Genomic DNA, 23,129 nt, shown 5'->3' with positions numbered 1-23,129 from the left:
ATCATGTCATGAATTTTCGCTATTACTGCTATTACTATTACCTGAAAATGATGCTGTATTTTTCATCCCTTCTGAAAGAAACGTGATTTCCAACTCTGGTAGGAGCCATTACCACAGTTATGTGATTATAGGAAAAGGCCTTGCTGTACTTCAAAGGATAACTTGCACTTTCGGGGAGCAAGCCGTTAGCCTCAGGAATGTTAAGTTTTGCTTGCCGGTTAGCAACGAGATTGCTGAATAGCAGAGTGAGCCTTTTTGTGCTGGTATTTTGCATTCCATTCAGAAGGTAAAAATGTATTTTGTGTTGAGTAGTACAGTGAAATGTAGCGAATATTTGTTGCATGATAAGGTAGCCTATATCTGGATTAGGAACATAATTATGTGAAATTGACTAGCATGGTGCATATTTGTCTTGTGATATGGACACAGAAAATATCCTTCGATGTTAGGCCCCTTAAAACAAGCATCATCATCATCAAAATCGTTAATAATGAAGACAGATTTAAAATCTGTCAAAGTGGACTGGCATAAGCGTGCAGAGGTCGCGAATGTTGAAACTTGCACTTTTGAGTTTCGACTTGATCGCTCAAGTTGGTCGAAGTTTTGTTTGATTCAAAATGGTGGCCAAAGTCATTCCTTGCAGTTGCACAAGGTCAAGTGTAACCTCTAATTCGTCGTCAAAGAGTGTGATCAAAAAATGCTTAATAACTCAGTGCTCCAAAATAAAAGGCTCCTACTAATATTTGTTTCAGAAAGAGCGTGATCTCAATAATACTTCGATATTTTTGTTGGCCCCTGTGCACATGTTTTCATATTTGTCGTCTGGTGTTTTCACACCTTTCAGTGTAGTGGTGTTTTATAATCCCCAGCAGAAAAGGTTTTCATATTTGTTCTCTCTTGTTTTTTACACCTTTTAATACTTTCCTCTCATCTTTAGAAATGATAGATAGGCCTATAGTTTTCACTGTACCCACGGATACATGACGTAAAATGCCCTCATTTTGGAAAAAGTCGTGTCTAGTGCTTCCATATCCCTGTTGGATAGTTTTTATTCGTATATTTATTGGTATGTTTTCTCACTTAACACATTCTTTTTCCTTGTCCCCTGCAGAAACATCTTAGGTAACTTGCACTGAACGGAAAACTTCAAAATAAAGTGAAATAGAATAGCAAATCAGAGCCCGTGAAGGTTTGTTTACAAACACTGCAGCAGTGGCGCTCAAACAGATGGTTGGAAAACTGCACTAGTTTATTTCTGTGAAATTATGCCCAAAGAGGTTATAAATATGAATGAAACTGAACTCTCATGGCTGCTGTGAACATAAAGAATGACAAGAAGTAGACTGCATGACATCTGTTTAAGAAATGAGAAAATTACAAACAGAAATACAAACGTGTCCAATATTCAACAGTGCCACTACAGCAGAGACCAAAGTATCGAATATTCGACAGTTGCCAGTTCTAAGGTTAATTCATAAGTTTTTCTATGGAGACAGTGAGTGAAGGTAAATTGTTCGTTACTGTATCAAACCTGTGCATGTTCCTCTTCTACCAATAGGCCTAGTATTTTAGTTTGTTGTGTATGGTTGTATCCAATTGAGCAAGCCTAAGCTGTTCTACTGCTGGGTTAAAACAGTAGAGGATGTTTCTCTCACAATCATTTCTATGTTGTGCGCTGCAGAGTCATCTCACTGTGTTCACACACCCGATTCCCCAGGATAGGATATCTAATGTTGTTTGTACAGAAGTTCTGGAATAGCTGACACCCATCAAGAGTCTGAAAACTGATGATCATAGCAATCATTTTAGGAATATTACTTCAAGATAGCAGGAAGAAATATGAATGTGATATATTTCAGTGTTTTGGCCTTTCATATTGCTAAAATGTGTGCATAACCTGAATTTGGATTTGAAGGTGTGTATTCTATCCAACATACCTACCAATAAAAACAAAGATGCCTTCTCTATCCAGCATACCTACCTACAAACATGAAAATTTGAAAAATCAAGACGGTAAACCAATATATGGTTCCAAAGGCCCATCTTATGGTCTAATGGTCCCATGTTAATGAGAAGAGACTAACAGTACACATACATAATGATTTTCTTGTCAATATGAGCAGCAGCTAGTATATTGATACAATTAAACTGCAAACTAGGGCTAAATATAGATATATATTGTTTCTATTCTTTTTCCTGGTGCCTTATCTGTTGTATATATCGGTGATAATCATGGCTTTTGATACAGCCACCTGAAGAGCTCCTCAGACACCATTTGAGACAAATAGGTGGATCTAGTTACTCTCTCAACAGTGGACCATTAGCCTTGAGAATACCAAGTGACACTTCATTCTTGCTGATGACCTTGTATTACCGTATTTATTCGTGTATTAGACCCCCTCGCGTATTAGACCTCCCCTGGTTTTTCGAGACAAAAATAAAAAAAATAAATCTTGCCTATAAGACCCCCAACGATGACGATTCCGCTTCGAAGCGGGTACAAGTCTTATTGCAGCTCTGATGACATCGCACAAATTTGTAAATAGTTTCGTCCGTACGACCTACGCAATGAAAATCGCGTTGAATCCATGCAGTACATCTGTGTTTCGTAGTTAAGAAATATCCGCCTCGTAGCGTAGGTCTGCTGCAGCTCTGACGACGTCGCACAAATAGATGAATAGGCCTAGCTTCGTATCCAACCTGCACATTGCAAGCATGCATCAGTCGTGCTTTATGTCTGTGTTTTGTAGTTAATATCTGCCAGCGTAATGGCTAGCACAATTAGTTGCTGTTTTCGGGGTTCTGACTTCGATTCCCGGTACCGTACTGCCAGAGATTTACGAATGACAGGAAGGCTGATATGCGGTAAAAGCGGTACCTGTAACTCCCCTCCACTGGGCGTGTGTCTAAAAAGAGCTGTATCACTTCGGGATGGGGAAACGAGTTTACTTTAGTTCAGAAATATTCGCGGTTGTTGCTATTTATACAGCAGGTGAGATCATTAACAACATGGTCGTTTAATATCTCGTAACTCGGGCCATTATAGGTATATATTTGGAGAAAAGTAAGTTTAAAATGTGATAAAAGCTATCCAACGTACTCGCCAACGTACCTAACAAATAATAATAATGCACCCGCTCTTGCAACGGTCAGTGCAAGATTATCCCGGTAGCTCATTAATTCTTCTCAGGGTATCCTTTTTCCGCCCATAAAATCTGAGATTTTATATGTAATTATTTAACGTGGTTTCGGAAGAGAAATTAGCCGCTGGGGTACTCGTGATGGGAGTATCAATATCCACAAGAATGACGACCGATATCTAGAAATCATCTCGCATTTCGTTTGTAAGAACTTGTCGATTGCTTACATCTAGAAAACTTAACAACTAACTTAACTCTAAACGTTACCAGAACAGAAATCATAACTCAGTCACATACTAAAGAAAATATATAAGATTATTTATTGACAAAAAATTAATGTTCGAGATATAGTGAAATCTGGGTAGTATTAATTCCGTGTTATCTCATCATTTGAAAATAAGTTAGAGTCAGCGCTGGCTCATTTAAGATAAAATAGTGGAACCTTAAAAAAAATGCTAACATTCTCTCATTTATAAGTTCAAATTCCAATAAATACATATGTGAACCTTCGTAGCCATGTTCCGAAAGTATTACATTTTTTTTTTTTTTTTTTTTTAATATTTGCGATCATTGAGCATTCAAGGAATCAAATAAAATTTTCATATTGTAAATACTGCTCTGTTAATTATTAAAGTTATCCTCTCAACATATGAGACATGTTTCCCAAGTATACACTTTCGCGTGTATTAAATTGTGGCAGTGTTCACCGTCCTTCCATTCTTAAGTTAAAGTCTTTCATAGGTTTGAACTCCGAGTGTTAGGTAATATCTTTCTAGTGTGAACAAGTAACGACTTACGAGCTAAAGCAATACCACCCTCGTGCCTACGATATCTGGCTCCTAACTAACCATTGTAATATTCTTCATTTTTATATACTGAGTTAAAATCATATTTATCTGAGTAGAAATAAAAAAATATCTAAGTAACTCTTCGAATAGTTTCCAATCTACACACTCATCTATTAGTGGCTCAATGTACTCTTATAATCTGCACTGTCTCAATATTTCATTTATATACGTGCTACTGAACGTGTATGGATAGTATAGAATGCAAGTATTTCATATCAACCTGTAAGATCACCGCTCCACGAAATACTAGATATATAATCAATCATGAGTCTATTGTATCATATATAAGAACACTTTCTCTTACGCAGTACCTGTTATTCACCCAAGTCAAACACAATATCACTGTCACGATACACAATTCTACATAATTCATGTTTACCTTACCTTGAAATGGTCATCTGCGCGGAATTCTCTTCTTGACGTATATTTCAACATGGCATAGAAACTCACCTAATATTACTAATAAATCATTAACACGTCAAATTGCAATTCTTACACTTCCCGTAGAACATAATTAAATCTCTTCACTTAAACCATTCATCAATATATAATCACATTTCAATACACTACCGTCGATACTTTATCATCCTCTCGGCTTCCATTTAGCCGCATGCATATAGCCATAACTCCGAAACCATATGCCAATTATTCAAGAATTGCTTAGCAAAATACGCAGTCAATAACCTCTATTTTTAATAACAGTAGTATGAATTCATATGCCCTCTTTCTCTGACGAAAGGAATACTTAATTTGTCAATGATCATCGTATTGCGCAGGTAATTCGTGACGTAAACTATACTCAGGTAAAACGAGATTAATCGAACCTTTACTTGTAACTTAGACTCATTGATTCTAGCTCTACTCAAATAACATACCTTTCTCTTATCGGATATTATTTCCACTGTCGATGTGCTAGTGCAGTATCTAGTATATGTCATATTGTCATTCTAATTCATCACTTCCATCTAATTTTAAAATCTTAAGTATTTCACACATTACTTATATTACACACGCGTTCTTAATTACTTCATAAATCACCAAACTCTCAGCACATGCCAAAATAGATTGAGGGTGCAGATTGCAAGAAACTACTCTACTATAGAAAAGTATGGACTTAGCTCGTCAGTTGCTACATCTGGTCTGGTGGTTGCTCCGTCCTTCACTTGCTGCTAGACCCTCAGATTGGAACTGGATCTCTGTCTGAACTGGACATTCGCGGTCATCTGCTGGTTACATAGCTCGTCAGACCACTTCGTATCATCCGGTCTTTCGGCTGGCCGATGCTCATCCAACGTCATCGTCTCCACTGGTTGGTCTGTCCAATAATCTCCGCCTGGTCATCTGATTCGACAGTACATATCCCCAGTTCGGTCCATCTTGATGAATTAGCAGACAGTCATCATCACGTATCTGTTGACAATGAAAAGAATTCCCTGTGCGCAGTAATTAGTCATGATATTCTGCATTTTCTGTTATTTAAAATAATCGTTAAAGTTTTTCTTTCTGTAAAAAGTTTTCTCCGTAAATAATAATTATTTTTTACTGCTACGGTAGTTATATTCTTCTCGTGTGTAGTTATTAAATATTTCACAATGGTGAATTCCGATTCTTTCGATCGTTACGTTGCTACTTGATATTCCGAATCCGTCGTATATCACCAAAATTTATATATTTATATTTTTTTCTCGGCTCATCTACTGGCATACAACGATGAATACTTTAATTATATGCTGTCGCGAATATATATAATTAATATTCTTCTTCAGTAGGCAAATCTATTCTTGGAATATGTAGATCTGCTCGCATCTGCGTCTTGTCTAGATGAAAGTAATTTTTTAGAGTCTCGTTAAACAATTCACCCGCTGCTATATTTTTTTTTAAAACAATTCAAATGAGCCTCTACTGTTCTCCAGTGTCTTCGAAACCTATCCTTTCCGTGACGTACATAGCCTCCTATACGTTGCATTGATACGAAGTTCATTGCCTTAGTAGATCGCATGGGCCATACCTTCCTACGCCGCCATTTTGTTGTTGGTCTGCGAGATGCGAACGGGCACAATAATAATAATAATAATAATAATAATAATAATAATAATAATAATAATAATGATGATAATAATAATTTTATGTCCTGACGTATTTTAAACGATTTTCGGAGACGCCAAACAAAACATACTGGGGTATGCGTCAATAAAAAGAGACAACGAACGTACAAAATTAAACGTATGTATGTTGGGTATTCAGCCCGAAGGCTGGTTTGATCCTCTGCAGCTCCGCCAGCAGCTGTCATGAGTAGCCTAGGCGTCACTGAAGAGGCGTACTAGGGAAATGAGGAGTGAGGTAGTTTCTCGTTGCTTTCTTCACCGAGCCAGCCGCTGCTATTACATATCAGTCTGCCAAGCCCACTGAAATGCATGCACCAGCCGATCCTATGAGCGATATCTTCACACCATTCATAACAGGGACTGGCGGCATAAGGAATGGTATTACTAGCATTGCTCATACCTGTCACTTTCATATTGTCAAAGCCAAGGATGAGACTGAGACAGGTCAATGAAAGTAACAAATTTGATATAGCCCATACCGGAAGACATAGCGCACAATTAAACATTATGATAATAAAACTCATTACCGCCACACCTGTAGATGGCGCGACGTAAAGCCCCTAGCAAAAAAAAAAAAAAAACAAAACACCTGTAGATGTCCATAAATGCAGTATATTTTCCTGTTAATTATTTTTATTTTTTCAGTCGAACTTTTGGCACTATCAGGGCGATAATATACCTAATCTTAACAATGTGGTCTGTCTTATCTCATGGACAGCTGTTTACGCAAATCCTGATATGATAAATGTAGAGAACAAGCATGAAATATACTAAAAAATAAGGGTCTGTGTTTCAACAGCCGCAGTTATCAAAAGGATGTTTCCAGTTACTATGTATTACATTCGGAAGTACAACTCATAACTCATAACATAGTTATCAGCTGATGGTTTGGCATGCCTTCTACAGTACGGCTTTATTCGGAAGGAATGGCTTCTGCTACATACACTAACTGGGAATATCAGAGACCATCTGGGAATAGATTTACACTGTTTAGACTCTATAGTCGGGAACGAAATTATTTTTAAGAGGTTCAAAAAGACGGGGCCTCGTATGCTCTTGATTGCAGTGCATGGCTCAAAGAGAATGAAGCATGGCTGACGCGACTGACGAGAGATAGCAGTGAAGATGATGTCGCTTAGAATGCCAACACGCCGGCAGCAAGGCAGGGAAGTTGGCAGCGCAAGGCGATAATTCAAATTAAAGCAGTGATCAGGTTTACTGTGTGGTAGGCCTACTGCTGAACTGACAGAGACACATGACTGGCCATTAAGTTCTTTTGTATCAATATTTAATTATATAACACGATACCCTTATCCCTTTCTTCTACGGGATCGAGTATGAAGTGAGACGAATCTTCGTAGAGAGTTTTTACGACCGTATGCCCTTCCTGACGTCAACCTCACCAGAGGAATTAATGAGATGTAACGAGTGACGTGATATGAGTAACTAAAACTGACTTTTATATGTAGGTACCGTAGGCCTTAAAGTCCTGTTCACCATTTTTTGTCCTTTTACGTTTAGAAACACTGCCTTCTGACGAAAATAGCCAGTATAACTTAAAAACATTCTAAGTTTGTTAAATAATAGTATAGAATGTTTACAAGTACAATTTATAGCTCTTTATAACGTAGAAGTCATGTGTTCGCTGCACAAAATTTTGAGGTTATCGCTAGAGTTCGTGGTTTATAGCATTTAAAAATCAGAGATTTAGCATTTTGATTTTCAAATTTAGCGTTTTGTAGCATCTAAACTTCTCAAATTTAGCGTTTTGTAGCAAATTGGTTAAAAATAGACATAATTTGCTAAACTGCACACACAACAGTTGGGAGTAAAATCACACTGCTTAATCACACATTGCTCGTCATGCAGTTTTGAATTCACTATGGAAAATAAGACAAACATCAACATAAGACTGCAAGAAGTATTAACGAACACACAGGAATATGCTTATTTTCAAATTTACAAACAGAATTTCAAAGTGAAAAATACTATTCTGAACGTATTTATTTAGCACAGTACAACACACCTACAAGGCAGAGGAATTTCAATGATGATTTAAGTACAACATGCCAATTGTTTAAAAGGTGTCCTTCATTTGAGACCGCCTATCAGTTACAATTATGTTTTACTTGCTAAGAAAACTCTACATCGACACTGTTCGTAGAAGCCCAAATGCACAGAGGTGTTGCCAAGGCAAAGGAAGGCCTGCAAAATATTTTTTTCTTCTTCAAGTTTTTGATTGCAGAGTCGGCACATCAATATAGGCCATCAGTATCCTTGCATAAAAATGTCCCGATTTGTGACTTTCGGCATGCTGTTTGATCGTCACTTCGCTTCTACCCATGGCTAACAGACAATAAAATAAATCGCTACCGTACTTTTAAACAGAACTACTACGCAACACCAATGTCAAGAATAACGGACTAAGATCAAGGGTCAACACACAAAGAGAATGAACGTGGTGCTTGAAAGTGTATTTGCTGTTTGATTGACTGGTCTTTGCAGTGCTCTTTAGCCAGTGAAAGAAATTCCACACATTGAATGATATAACCCTTTGGCCTGCCATTACTTATGAAAGGAAATATTCCCTTACAAACTATTTATTTTTTCGTCACTTTAACATAAATTTGATTAATCACATAGGCTACATAAGAATACACAAAGCAAAGTGAGCTTTTAGCTCGTCTATAGTAACGGGAAACCAATGTTTTTTTTCGTAAGTATTACTGGTTTCAAGGTAAGCAGATAAATTGGCAAGAAATGTAGAGGCATAGGCATTGGTTTCCTTAGTAATGTGATTCCAGAACTGTGGGGTTAGAAATTCATTCACTACGTCCATTTCTTTTGGATTATTACCCAACCTCCTCCTCACTATAGAGTGAATTTCAAAAACTGGTTTACATGTTACAGAAAGAGGCTTATTGTCACCAAGATCATAATTCCAAGTATCATTTTACTAGACTTCTCAACGGGCGAGTTGGCCGTGCGGTTAGGAGCGCGCAGCTGTGAGTTCGCATCCGGGAGATAGTGGGTTCGAACCCCACTGTCGGCAGCCCTGAAGATGATTTTCCATGGTTTCCCATTTTCACACCACGCAAGTGCAGGGACTGTACCGTAATTAAGGCCACGGCCGCTTCCTTCCCATTCCTAGGCCTTTCCTGTCCCATCGTCGCTGTAAAATCTATCTTGTCGGTGCGACGTAAAAAAAAAAAAAAAAAAAAGGAAAACTAGAGTTCTCACTCGCTCTTGTTGCATTCTGGTTTTGTCACGTAGTTTCAATTGGCACTATCATCTCGGAACTGAAATCGGAATCACTTTCGTTACTGTCATTTGAAGAAGAAGAAGAAGTATTTTCACTCTCCAGAGAATCTTTTCCACTTTCAACATCACTATTTTCAACCAGTTACGAATAAACTCATCCATGCCGCGCTTGGATGCCGCCATGATTGTTTACAACGAGCGGCAAAATGAGGTGCTTTTAATTTTCCGTATTTCAGCTCAGAGTTACTATTTACACAAAGAAAATAGCTTCAGGTATCATCTGACATCAATCGGTTAAGCTGCAACCAGCTAACTGCAATACTGAACTTATAGATGTTCCGTGCACCAAGACGGAAGTGTCCGTCAAAGCATGTTACCGCTTTACGATCGCAATGGGCGCCGTAATAATTATTTCTCCTGAAATAAATAACAACATTTATATCTTATTTTTAAGGAAAAATGCATCGTTTTTACAAATATATATGTTTATTTCGTATAAAACTGACAGTTTCGCACCTATTTCGCATAAATTGTATAATTTCGCATTTTGAACCAATTTCGCATTTTATCGCGAATTCGAAACCGCTAAAAACCACCCGTACGGGTCATATAAGATGAAGGCACATACACTGACAAAGTATCGGCATATTTCGCATTTATCGCAAATGCTAAAAATCACAAACTCTAGTTATCGCATATTGGACCCCCCTTTATTATTTTTTGCTGTAAAAGTGGGGAAAGAAGGGGTCTAATACGAGAGTAAATACAGTAAGTCTTTTACATTAATATCAAGGCTTCATTGGAAGCTGGCATGGCACAACTTATCTAAGAGATTTTGCGGTACCTCATCACTGTCAGTAATGAGAACAGTGTTGTCTGTAGACCCTGTATTGTTGTCACCACTCATCTTTATTCTGTCATAGAAATTGTGAAGCGCTTCTCTAAAGATCTTCTTAGAGTATAGGTTAAACAGCAGTGGTGACAACACATGCCCCTGTCACATGCATTTACTAATTGTGACTGGCTCCATGAGCTTGTTCTCAATGTGCACAGTCTCTTCTTGCCCCTGGTAGTGTTTTGGATTATACAGGTGTGTTTTCCATCTACCCCTGTGCTCTTATGCACTTTGATCATTTTGTAGTGAAGACACCTATCAAAGGCCTTGGAGTAGTCCAAGAAACAGGCATACATATCGCAGTTGATGTTCCTGCCCACATTTTCCTCACATCTCTGTTAAATTTGACCGTGAATAAGTTTGAGAAATACTTTCAAGGTGTGATTCATATTACTGATTGTTCTAAAGTTGCTGCATCTTTTGGCATTCACTTTCTTTGGCAAGGTAATCAATCTCAGCCAGTCTTCAGGGAAGATGCCTGCATCATACACTTTCTTGTACAGCTTTGTTATTAATGTTTTGGCATTCTGCCTCCATGACCTTCAAAATTTCCTCAGGGATGCCCTCTAGTCCTGCAGCTTTTACGCTTTGAGCAAGTTTGGTAGCCCAACTGACTTGCAGATGGTTATTTCAGGATCTTCAATGGCACCTAGTTCTGGCTGCTCTGGATGATTTTCATCCTTGAAAAGCTTGTGGATATGTGTCTCCTAAATTTTTTAAAGTTTTGTGCTCCACTTCTAGGATGAGGTTTCCATGTTTGTCTACAGTATTTACGGTCATACACTGTCTCGTCATGCCAGTCAGCAAGCTTTGTCTTCAGCTTCATTTTCCTCCACCGGGCTGAGTGGCTCAGGCGGTTGACGCGCTGGCCTTCTGACCCCAATTTGGCAGGTTCGATCCTGGCTCAGCCCGGTGGTATTTGAAGGTGCTCGGATACGTCAGCCTCATGTCGGTTGATTTACTGGCACGTAAAAGAACTCCTGCTGGACCAAATTACAGCACTTTGGCATCTCCGAAAACCGCAAAAGTAGTTAGTAGGACATAAAGCAAATATTATTATTATTATTATTATTATTATTATTATTATTATTATTATCATCATCATCATTTTCCTCCTTTGTTCCATGAGTCAGGGTATCTCTTCTGTCATTCAGGGGTTCAGTTTTACTGAATAATGGTTCCCTTCTACTGTTTATCACTAACTTTTGTAAGTACTTTGCTGAAAGCATTCCTTAACTCCTCAGGCTGCATATCATCTGATTTTATTGCCACTACCATACTAGTTATTGCTTCTCTTACTTGACTCTGAACCTCATTGTACCTGAGTTTTGTCAAGTCACGGTGTCCAAAGTGTCTGCTTTTTTCTTTCTATAGCCTTGTTCTAAGTCAACATGGTACCGGATTGTGGTCCAAATTCATGTCTACGTCTGGATATATCTTTGCCAATAAAATACATTTCTGGAAATGTGCATTGATAAGAATAAAATCAGTTTTGTTTCTCAACATATTATAAGCACAGTCAGCTGGAGCTTTTCATGTATGTAGCCTTTGGGTGGTAACTTGAAGTATTTGTGATGATTAACTTCACATGTCTGCAAAATTGCACTTAAACAATCCAGTTTTGGGATTCTGCAACCAGACCAAAGGGACTCGCTATATTATCTTATTTGCTTTGGCCTACTTTTTCATTGAGATCGTCCATTATGAGCATTACCTCATTGCTTTTTATGTTATTTGAAAACTACTATGATTTAGGACTAAAGGTTCTTCACTGTGTTATTATTTTTGTTGTTAGTCAGTGCATAAACTTGGATGATAATAATGGGGAAGGGTTTTATGCGCACCTTGATGAATTTGACAGGTTATACAGCAGATGACGGACAGCAGCATTCATTTGTGGACAATGAATCCCACACTGTTATGATGATTTCTTTCATAATTTCCAGAGTAGTAAACCTTCCAGGCATTCACCTCTCATTTTCTGCTGCCTTTCCACCACATCTCACTGATGACCAAAACATAAACTTCCAATTGCCTCATTTTATGAATCATATTGTGGATCTTTCCCGATTTATACATACTCCTGACATTCCAGGTGTATATTTTCAAGGTTGGCCGGGAGATTCTTAGCATCCTCTGACCATTTAAGGTCTGTCCAGGACTGAGGGCTGTGGTTAGTGGTTTTCCGGCCATGAATAATGTTGTAGGGATGTAGTTACATAGCAGTCTCCTGTTGCCTTCTGAGTAACAGAACCCTGACCGTACTGCTTGATGCAAGTTCTGCCCAGTGCTGTCCAGTCTCCGACCCTTGGGAATGTATTCTTGTCTTCGACCCAGAGCTGATACTAATTGGGTTGCTGCCCTCAACCATACTGGTTACAGTGGCACTTTTCCAATTGCAAGACCATCACCCACCCTTAGAGGCTCATCCACATGAAGACGTTGGCCCCCAGAGATAAAGAGTTATATATCTCTGCCTGATGCTTGGTCAATGGATGATGGAGTGGCGTGTGGTTAGCACGACAACATCTTCAGCGTATTGCTGGACTTTCTTGGTTGAGTTTACTACCTCTCATATTTCACAGCTCCTTATTTGGTCTCATGAGGCTGAGTTAAACCCATTCCAGCCCTTAGTCCAGAATTAAAATCACTGGACTGGGTGGAAATTAAACCTGGGGCCTCTGGGAAGAGGCATGCATCCTACTCCTATACCAATGTGCTGATATCCATTTTGTTACTTTCCCTATTTGTTATAAATAAATGACAAATTACGGAAAAAGTAAACAGGGAATTTAATTTCGTCGCAAGTTGTACCTTTGAAATGTGAACATCATACCGAGAACCAAGATAGAAATTTCAGCTGTAGTTAAACATTCTTCCTAAACAACCCACAAAATGTAATTTGATACAACAAAGATTTTAGCATTCATGTCCCAGAATCTGGAAAGAAAACTCTGAGAGGCCATAGAAATAAGAAATATCCAAACGATACGAATTAAGGAGGAGGCTACAAAATCCATAATTCTAGGATGCCTGTTATACACAAAATACCAGTGCTCAGGTCTGGCCTTGAAAACACAGGACCTCCAAGTTACAGAACAGTAAAAGAAATTGCTCATTTGAATGTTAAACGAGGGATATGTTCCAGAAGTTTTAAGGATGTTGTTGGGTCTCATAGAAGCCTGAGGGTGGAGAGTTACGACAAGGCAAGGTGACGACTACCTTCATAGTTAATTTTAGCTACCTGAAGAGAGTAAAAATGAAATGGCGTATGCCTTTTAGTGCCGGGAGTGTCCTAGGGCATATTCGGCTCGCCAGGTGCAGATCTTTTGATTTGACGTCCGCAGGCGACCTGCGTGTCGTAATGAGGATGAAATGATGATGAAGACGACACATACACCCAGGCCCCGTGCCAGCGAAATTAACCAATGATGATGAAAATTCCTGACCCTGCTGGGAATCCTGTGACCAAAGGCCAGCATGCTAACCATTTAGCCATGGAGCCAGACCTTGAAGAGAGTGATAACCTTGGAATGAGTAGTTGTACATCAGTTGCCTTAATAAAAAAAATACTGCAATAAATTCAAAACTTCGGCAAACTGTACATAAGGTACACAAAACACGGTCCAACCCAGAAGAAGAATTTAAATACTTAATTTAACAGACTATAGAAGAAGTAGTAGGTAGGGATCCTCATCAGAGGCAGCACTACCCAGGGAGTGGTTCCCCTATGTATGCGAGTCCCAGAGCACACTGACTCGGTGTCTAACATCTGGCAAGGGTTCTAGCTCAGGGTTATGAGTGAAGACTTAAACGGCATCTACAATGGAGAAGATGGACTTCGGTACGGTGTGGAGAAAGCGGAAGGGGCAGCCTTGGACTTAGGTAAAAATGAGTACAATCTAAATATGCCAATGGCTTTTGGGAAATTGGTCTCTTTCGGAGGGCTGATGGTCCCTTGGTGGAGGTAATACCATAAAAGTCCAACTAGCAGTGTCTGCACTCCATGTTAAGGGGGGGGGCTACAAAAGGCATCTGTTTCCCTATGTTAGGGGTGGCTTGAAAGAATCCTGGCAGTAGGTATAAAATGCATTTGGGTGTGGAGAGCCCATCGTACTGATAGCCTATAAAATGATTGAGGGAGTCAAGCCCTCGGAAATGGTTAGGACGTCTCCCAAAAGTGACACACTATTCCTGGTGTTCTTGTCCTGGGGGAGCTGTGAAAAGTGAGCAACCAACAATGAAAATTGCAACCATAAATGTCTTGACCCATGACGGTGAGACAGAACTAATAGAATACATGTAAAAGGAGGATATTGCATTGTTGGGATTGAGTGAAACCAAGTGGAAAGGAAAGGGACAGTAGAGATTGAGGAAGGGGTTTAGGTTGTTTTGAAGTGTTGGTGCAAACTGTAATAATGGAGTAGGTTTTATTGTGAGAGAAGACCTAGTACAATACTTAGAGAAGGTCTACCAGGTAAATGACAGAATCATGAAAATCAGACTTGGCTTGGAGAGTGGAGTGCTAGTTTTTATCCAAGTATATGCACCTGAGAGGTAATGCCGAAGGAAGTCTAGTGGAGTTCTCATTTACAAAAATAAAACGCCAGAGAGCTGCTGCTAGATTTTTCTGAGAGGAATGGGTTAATAAAAGGCTATACAATAGAACCTCGGTAATTCAAAATCGGTTCATTCAAAATATCGCCTAATTCGAAGTAGCTCTTTTTCCCGGAATCATGAGGTACAGTTTTGAATGTTATTTAAATTCGAAAAAAACGGATAATGCATCATTCGAAGAACAATGTCCCATTATTGAAATTGAGACTTTTAATTCAAAACAGCCCTTACATTTTGGAAAAATCGGTATTTTACAGAGTATTTAAATTCAAAATTTCTCCGCGTCACAAAAGAAAGTCTTCCGGAACGTGCAGGGGTAACTTTCCCCACTTTCACTCACTTCGGTGTGTCTACAGTGTGCTTCATATCTGCTAAGTTCGAGTGAAATCTTAATTCTTTTGTATTCGGCGTTTTAAGGAATGCCACAATATCACGTAGCAGGCAGTGTGCGGGGGAAACAGAATCCGCCAACACTGGCAATGCCAACAGTTGGCGAGAAGGCGTGGCTCATATCATAAATTCGTACGCACCGAACAATATTGTCAATGCCGATGAAACTGCATTTTTAAAATTTACAAAATAAATGATGAGCCTAAATGAACTTACGGTTTTGAAGCAGAGAAGGGCCAGCTGGGAAATCGGTGCAATGCACATGGAAGCAGGAGACTTCCTTCCCTCGTCATAGGAAAGTTCGAAAAGTCACGATGTTTTAAGGACACTTTCTGTGCAAAGTACAAGGCATCTAAAAATGCAAACAGTATAGTTGGGAGCCAGCATAGTTTATCTTCTACTTTGAATCGAGTTTTTTCCACTTCGTTGCGTAAGGTTATGTTTGCTATTGTTTTATCCAAGTACATTATTTGAGTAATGTAAATGCACCTTGTTGGATACATTTCGGAAATAGGGTTTTCCCTGGTATTTGAAAGGTTTAAACTGAGAATCAAGGTAATTGCGTGCATTAATGGGTCTTAGAATACTTTGTGACGCAGCAAGGGTTGGAATTTCTGAATTACGAGAGAAGTGCCAGATAGTCACTGTACTGTTGTAATGCACACGGAAGCAAGAGACTTTCTCCCCTCTTTATAGGAAAATCTGATAAGCCACAATGTTTAAAGGGCATCGGATACTTTCTGTGCAAGAACAAGGCATCTAAAATGCATACAGTACAGTTATCCAATGAATAAAGCAGACAGGGGAGCAATTATAGATTTCTACTTGTCTTTGAATTGCCTTTTCTTTTTTCATTGTCAGTGAGTTATCCAGATGCATTATTTGAATACTGTAAATGCATCTTGTTGGATACATTTTGGAAATTGTTTTTTCCATGGCATTTGAAAGGTTTAAACTGTGAATCAAGGTTAATTGTATGCAGTAATGGGATTTTGTGAAGCTGCAAGAGTTGGCATTTCTGAATTACGAGTTGGTGGTAAATTCGAAATCACGTAATTCGAAGGCAGATTTTTGCGTTCCAGCTACTTTACTGTACATGGCTCAGAAAGAAGAATAGCCAAAAAAATCTTCATAAGGATGGAGATCAAGGAGCACAAAAACAAACTGATTTCAGTTGAGAGAGCAAAATTCAGACAATTAGAAGATGTGACAGATATGCACAAAAGGGAGCACAAGGTATGTTCCAAGAAGAATTGAAAGAAACAAATTCCTAAAAGAGAGGTTACCCCCTGTGGGTGGGGGATGCAGACGGATACACCCACGGTATCCCCTGTCTGTTGTAAGAGGCGACCAAGGGATGATCAAGTTAGAACCATGAAACTTGTGAATACTACCACCACGTGGGGGAACACCATGGGTCGCTTTAACTTGTGCATAGTACCACTATGTTAGATACCAAATAGGTTTGTGATTAGAAGCAATAGAGTGCATTGCCGGCTTCTACAGTACCTGTGATTCGTACCCCTATATGAGCAACACCTTGCCTATGCTTAGTGCCCACTATGTGAGGAACACCACGGGATAGTGCAGGGGTCTGTGGTTAGTCCATTATATGAGGAACACCATAGGTTTGCGTTGGCTGTAAATAGTGCCGCAGTGTACAAAACACCATAGGTCTGTGTTACATGTGTGAATTTCATTATCTGCGAGTAGTACCATAATGTTTGGAACACTGCGAGTCTACGCTACTTTTGATTAGTACCGCAACATGACAAATAGCATGGTTCTATTTTCCTAGTGACGAGTACCATTATGAGGGGCTGATGACCCGGATTTTGGACCCGTTTCGACTACAAGCATCATCGATTCAGTATTGTGCTTTAGACTCGGTCCCTTGGTCAGTAATACTATTATTTAATGCTAGTTTCTGGGAATGTGGGGCATTGCGGGTCGGATCCACTGATTGTTTTAACTTCATATCCATCCATTCATTCTTCGTCCTCACGTTTTTGAATTTGGTCAGTGGAGGATTATGGTTTTTAAAATTGTCATAACATTTCGTCTCATTTCGTACCATTAGGGGCCGATGACCTAGATGTTAGGCGTCTTTAAACAACAAGCATCATCATCATCAAAAGAGTTTGGCAGTGTTGAAGAGGAATGGGCCAGGTTCAACCAAAGAATGGTGAAATGTGCAGAAGATACATGTGGTATTGTATCAGAGGAAAAGAAGGAAAAGGAGACACCCTGGTGAAATAACAAAGTAAAGGATCCAGTGAAAGAAAAACAGAAAGCATGGAGGAACTGGATAGGAGGCAGAACTATGAAGAGTAGGCAAAAGTATCACGAAGCAAAGAAAGCATGTCAGAAGATTGTACAGGAAGAGAAACAGAAGTGCTTGTGTGATTTACGCAACATCATTTTCAAGCGTGTTTGTTTGATGCTTTATTTCGTGAGTGTATTGTCCGTCGCCTGGGAAAACTTCACAGAAACCTTGCGAGAGGATGTTAAAGGAAGTAAGAAAGTGTTGTATGGCTTGGTTGAAAGCAAAGTAAACAGGAGAGTGGATACAAAATTTGTAAGGACCGATACAGGACAAATTTTGACGCAGAGAGGATATCCTCCAACAATGGGAGTATTATTTTGCTAAATTACTTAATATCAAATTCAAAGAACAGAAGGAACATGAATCTGGGGATTCGGGATGGAAATCGCCATACAAGTAAGAGAGGCTAGCGCGTGCTAGCAACTCAGACGAAATAATGAATTTGTTATTGTGTGGTTTGCACACTGTTAACATCGTTTCTGTGTGTAGTTTCGTTGGAGTTGTAGGCCACGTGTTTTTTCTCGTGGTTCTGTGCTTTTCTACCTTGTCAATCGTATATTAATAATGTATGAGACACATTGATCTATTTTGTATGTGGTAGTTTTTCATATTTCTGTACTTTTTTATTCATTTTTACTTCATAATTTTAATGAGTTGCATGTATTTCAGGGAGTTTTGTCGGTTTCAGTTTCTGTTATTTTCACTTCATGTTATGGCAAAAAAAACATATAAACGTTATCGCCAAGTGTTTAGAGTTACCTATAAAATTAAATTTCCGTTCATTTTACAGTCTAATAAATGGAACTGTTATGCATTTTGTTGCGTGTGTCGGTTATAAATATTATTTGTATGTATGCATCATAAATGAGAATGATTAGGTACATTTTTTGTAACCATTTTTATGTTTTCTTAGTTTAGGATTTTTAATTTAATGGTCAGTTTGCATTTATAACTCTGGATATGTATGCCTTCTATCCTGTCCTTTTTTTCACCTAGACTGTGGTGCAATATATGTGATGACATCCAAGAATTAAAAAATCTTCCTATTTTTGATTTCTAAAAGTTGGCAGGTATGTAATATGGGGAGAAGATGAAATAGAAGTACAAGAACATTTTACTCTATGGAGTAGGGAGATAAAAGAATAGGGAATGAAAATAAGTGTGGAGAAGAGTAGGACAGTAGTGATGACGAGAGATAATAGAGAAGGAAGAGGGGAATATTGAAGTAAATAGAAGACCATTAGAAGTTGTGAAAAGCTTCAAATGTATGGGGAGTATACTTGCGGAAGGTGGGAAAATAACAAAGAAATTGGAAAGAGAATCCAACAAGCCGGTGTGTTTTACCATTGTGCGAGAGGTATAGTGTATTACACACCAGTTTTGACATATGTCATGGGCACATGGACAATGACATAACATGATGAATGCAGAATCCAGGTAGTCAAAAGGAATAAAATCAGAAACATAGAAATCAGAGAGAGAATTGGATTTTTTAAACTGCAAGACAAGATAGAGACCAGTAAGCTGGAATGTTATGGATACATGATAAGTAGGGAAGAAGATAGTTCCAAAACGAGTATTTATGGAAAGAATAATAGGAGGAGGACAATGGGGAAGATACAGTGAAGGAGAGTTAGAAAACAGAGGAGTAAAAGAAGAGATATTGGAGGAAGGAAGGGAGTCATGGAGATAAAAAACTGTGGAGGTCCTTGTTTCACAACCCAGCCCAGAAGACTGGAAAGAGGAGGAGGAGCTTCACATCTAAGATTTTATATCCCACTTTGAAACATCTTGTCTGGTGATGTTTGAGGGTTGAAGGTTATGTTCAATCTGATCATAATCTGATGCGTTGTCTGCAAATTATGCCTGTATTTTTAAAAATAAACTTAGCTCACTTGATTTTTAGTTTATAACTTACTTTTTTTTTTTTTTTTGCCAGTTACCACATACAGCCTAGAAATTTGCATCCCCAACCCGTAGACATAATTATGTTCTTAAGGACTATGATCCAAAGAATAAGGAGAAAGAGGTGCCTGACTGGATGCAACAAGACTTGGGTGGAACAGATTGAAAACAAAAGATCCTAGATATGCAGAAATGGAGAGCACTCGTTCATAGCACCCTGACAGCTGGATAATGGTGACGATGAGTTGAAAGAATGTCAACACTATCCAACGAACAGGTGCATGAAATAAAAATATCTGTTGCAAGGCAGATTAACATACAGTGAAACCTTGTTAGTGCATTCCTCATTAACACGTTTTTCCCACTTAGCACATCGTAAATTGGAAGTCTATTTTCTCATCGTATTAAATGTATGTAAAAATACCTCGCTTATTGAGTCACGAATTTTTGCTATTACCGCTTAGTAAGATCACATTTTGTCTAGCCCTGAAAATGTTATTTGTCATCCCTTGTGAAAGAAATGTGATTTCCAACTTGGGTAAGAATCTTCGCCACAGTTGCGTGATTATGGGAAAAGGCTTTGAATACCTGAACTTCGCAGGATAAATTACACCTTCGAGTAGCATGCTGTTAGTCTCAAGAATATTCAGTTTCGCTTGCTGGTTAGCAACAAGTTTACTAAATAACACAGTGAGCCTATTTGTACTTGTCTGTTGCATTCCATTCAGAAGTTAGAAATTTATTTTGTTGAGTGGTACAGTGAAGCTTTGTCGCGATATACAGTAGACTATATCTGGATTAGGAACATAATCATGTGAAATTGACTAATGTGGTGCATATGATGCAAAAAATGTCTTAAAATTCCTTACTAATGAAGACAAAATTAAAATCTGTCAGAAAGTGGACTGACGTCTGCATCTTAAAGCATGCAGAGGTCGCAGATGTTGAACTCACACCTTCGAGTTTCGACTTGATCACTCAGTTGGTCAAAGTTTTTTAAAATGGCGGCCAAAGTCGTTCCCCCTGATTCCTCCTGGTCGCACATGTCAAGTGTAACCTGCAGTTCATTGTCTAAGAGTGTGACCAGAAAACAATGTTTAATAACCCACTGCTCAGAAATAAAAAGCTTCTACTAACATTCGTTTTAGAAAGAGTGTGATATTTTTATATTTGATATTTTTATTGGCCCCCGTGCATATGTTTTCATATTTTTTTGTTTGATGTTTTTCCACACCTTTCAGTACACTTATTATTTTGTAAGCCCCAGCTCAAAAGGTTTTCATATTTGTTCTCTCAAGTTTTTCACACCTTTTAATGCTTTCCTCTCATCTTTAGAAATGGTAGATATAGTTAAACTGTACCCGCAGATACACGATGCAAAATGTCTTCATGTCGAAAAAAATCGTATCTAGTGTTTTCATATCCTTGTTGGATAGTTTTTATTCGTATGTTCAGTAGTACGTTTTCTTGCTTAACAAGTTTTTTGTTGTGCTCTACAGAAACGTCTTAACGAGGTTTTACTGTATTTATTGCTGCATGATTCACCAAGGAGCTAAAGTCATAATCATACAAAACCTTAAAAGTTGGAGGTTTTTAATTACTAAATATTGACTTCTAAGGTATGGTAATTTGTTTACTCTGGAGGGTTCAAAATGTAAGAACTGTCAGCTGCATGGGGCTCGCAGCATGCTATGGCGCTTTTGTCACCAGCAATGAATGTGTTAAAAGAAAATTAACTCATGATATGAAATGTAAATTGTATTTATAAAATTGTTACTTGTGCTTATCGATGAGGAAATCTCAAACTGTTGTGTACTTTGACATAAAATACTTGGTTCTTATTTGTACATTTTAAATAAGGCACTTAAATTTATATCACAGTTACAGAACTGAAAGTACTTTGTAATGAAAGGTAAATTGGCTGAAATCACAATCTTCATTCTAATATCTATAAATATTTTAATTAATTCTAAAGGCTTTATTATATCTTAAAATATCTGACATTGACATTGTTTTATTTTCCAGGCAAGCTGTACAAGATGCTTTGGATATGTGTGAGCAGGAATTAATTTCCCCATACATCTCTAAAGAATTTGATCTCGAGCATGTGAACGAGGCATTCCAGCATATTAAGGATGTAGTTTCAGTAGGGAAGATAGTGGTGAATATCAGTGAAGGCTAACGAAAACTCGTGGACATTGTTTGGGCTAGATTGAAGAGCTATACTGATGAGAGGGAGAGACCTGTTATATGTAAGCATCGGGTGGTTTCAGAATTTATATTATATATTCTTGATTTCAGAATTTAGTTACATTCATTTATTTATTATACTTGAGTCTCATTAACATGCCATTCGCCTATACTGATACTTAGTGTAGAATTTTGTACATATATGCAAAATAAATATACATATATTTGTTTAATATCTTCCATCTATAAATAAAGCTTGAGAATGGTCATTTTATCCTAATAATGCATCGGAAGCATATTGGATACCCTCCTAACCAGCCTGCGTGGGACCGAACCCTTTGTCGGATAACCAAATGGCTGGGTAAAATGACAATAATAAAATAAAGGGCTTATTCAGAAGTTTTAAGTATCATATTTTTCCGAATCCAAAACAGCTTTTTTCCCAGAATCTGGTGTAAAAAATCAAACGTCGTTTTGCATTCGCAACCCATCAGTAATGAACACCACTGGCAGCTACCACGATAACCATGCTGCTTCTGTTCACCGCCCGCTCGCGCGCACACAAAACTCGTTGACAATCAACGTCTGCCTCTTTATTATACATTGCTAGCTGCGGCAACAGGTTATACAGTGCATCTGTGTAACGTCACTGGATCTCGGGGAAATAGTGAAGGGAGAATGACATTCTATTAGAACACGTATTGCCGGCAAATTTTCAATCAGAAAAATATGGCATAGGCCTAGCTAAATCCAGTCACTCATTAGCTGAATGATCAGCATTGAGGCCTTTGGTTCAGAGGGTCCCGGGTTCGATTCCCGGTCTGGTCGGGGATTTTAATCGCCTCTGATTAATTCTTCTGGCCCCGGGACTGGGTGTTTGTGTTTGTCCCAACACTTTCCTCTTCACATTCTGACAACGCACTACACTACCAACCACCACAGAAACACGCAATAGTGATTACATCCCTCCATATTAGGGTTGGTGTCAGGAAGGACATCTGGCCGTAAAACAGAATCAATTCCACATGTGCAACACAGTTCACAACCGTGACCCCACATGTGGGGAAAAGCGCTAGAAAAAGGAGGCGGCCTAGCTAAAGCCATTATTCGGTGTTAGCGTGAAGACAAAGATAGCTTAAAAATGTGTTAAAAAAATAATTGAGTCGAAGATAAAACTGTGAGGAAAATGCAAGGGCGGAATGGCCATACCCTGGCGCAATAAACACATGCGTTGACCTTCAACATCCGCGTTGTTGTTATACGTATACATTGCTAGCTGCTGAAGTCGGCCAAACCCGACAAGCGAGACATTCATGTAGCGACAGCCAGTTGTACCTGGCGCTGAGTAAGAGTAAGTTTTGTAGACAGGAGGAATATTTTCCTGATGAATCGTCGTACGTGTGGAACAGATATTACCGGCAAATTTTCAACAGGATCTCTTTGATATTATGA

The 23,129-nt window shown here is 38.6% G+C and overlaps 1 protein-coding gene across 4 annotated transcripts in view; it reads left to right on the top strand.

Annotated features, from left to right (window-relative positions):
• The window catches only part of LOC136857743 (quinone oxidoreductase-like protein 2 homolog), a 64,045-nt gene extending 42,133 nt beyond the window's left edge, over positions 1 to 21,912 (top strand). For all 4 annotated transcript variants that reach the window (XM_067136636.2, XM_067136637.2, XM_067136634.2 and 1 more), the window contains one exon: positions 21,513 to 21,912. In XM_067136636.2, the coding sequence (XP_066992737.2) occupies positions 21,513 to 21,669 (157 nt within the window). In that variant the 3' untranslated portion in view covers positions 21,670 to 21,912. The remainder of the gene's footprint in view (positions 1 to 21,512) is intronic.
• The last annotated feature ends 1,217 nt before the right edge of the window (positions 21,913 to 23,129 follow it).

This window comes from Anabrus simplex, chromosome 1, assembly GCF_040414725.1.
Source record: "Anabrus simplex isolate iqAnaSimp1 chromosome 1, ASM4041472v1, whole genome shotgun sequence".
Taxonomy (NCBI): Eukaryota; Metazoa; Arthropoda; class Insecta; order Orthoptera; family Tettigoniidae; genus Anabrus; species Anabrus simplex.
Note: the sequence above shows the minus strand (reverse complement) of the source record. Positions and strands in the feature narration are given on the sequence as shown.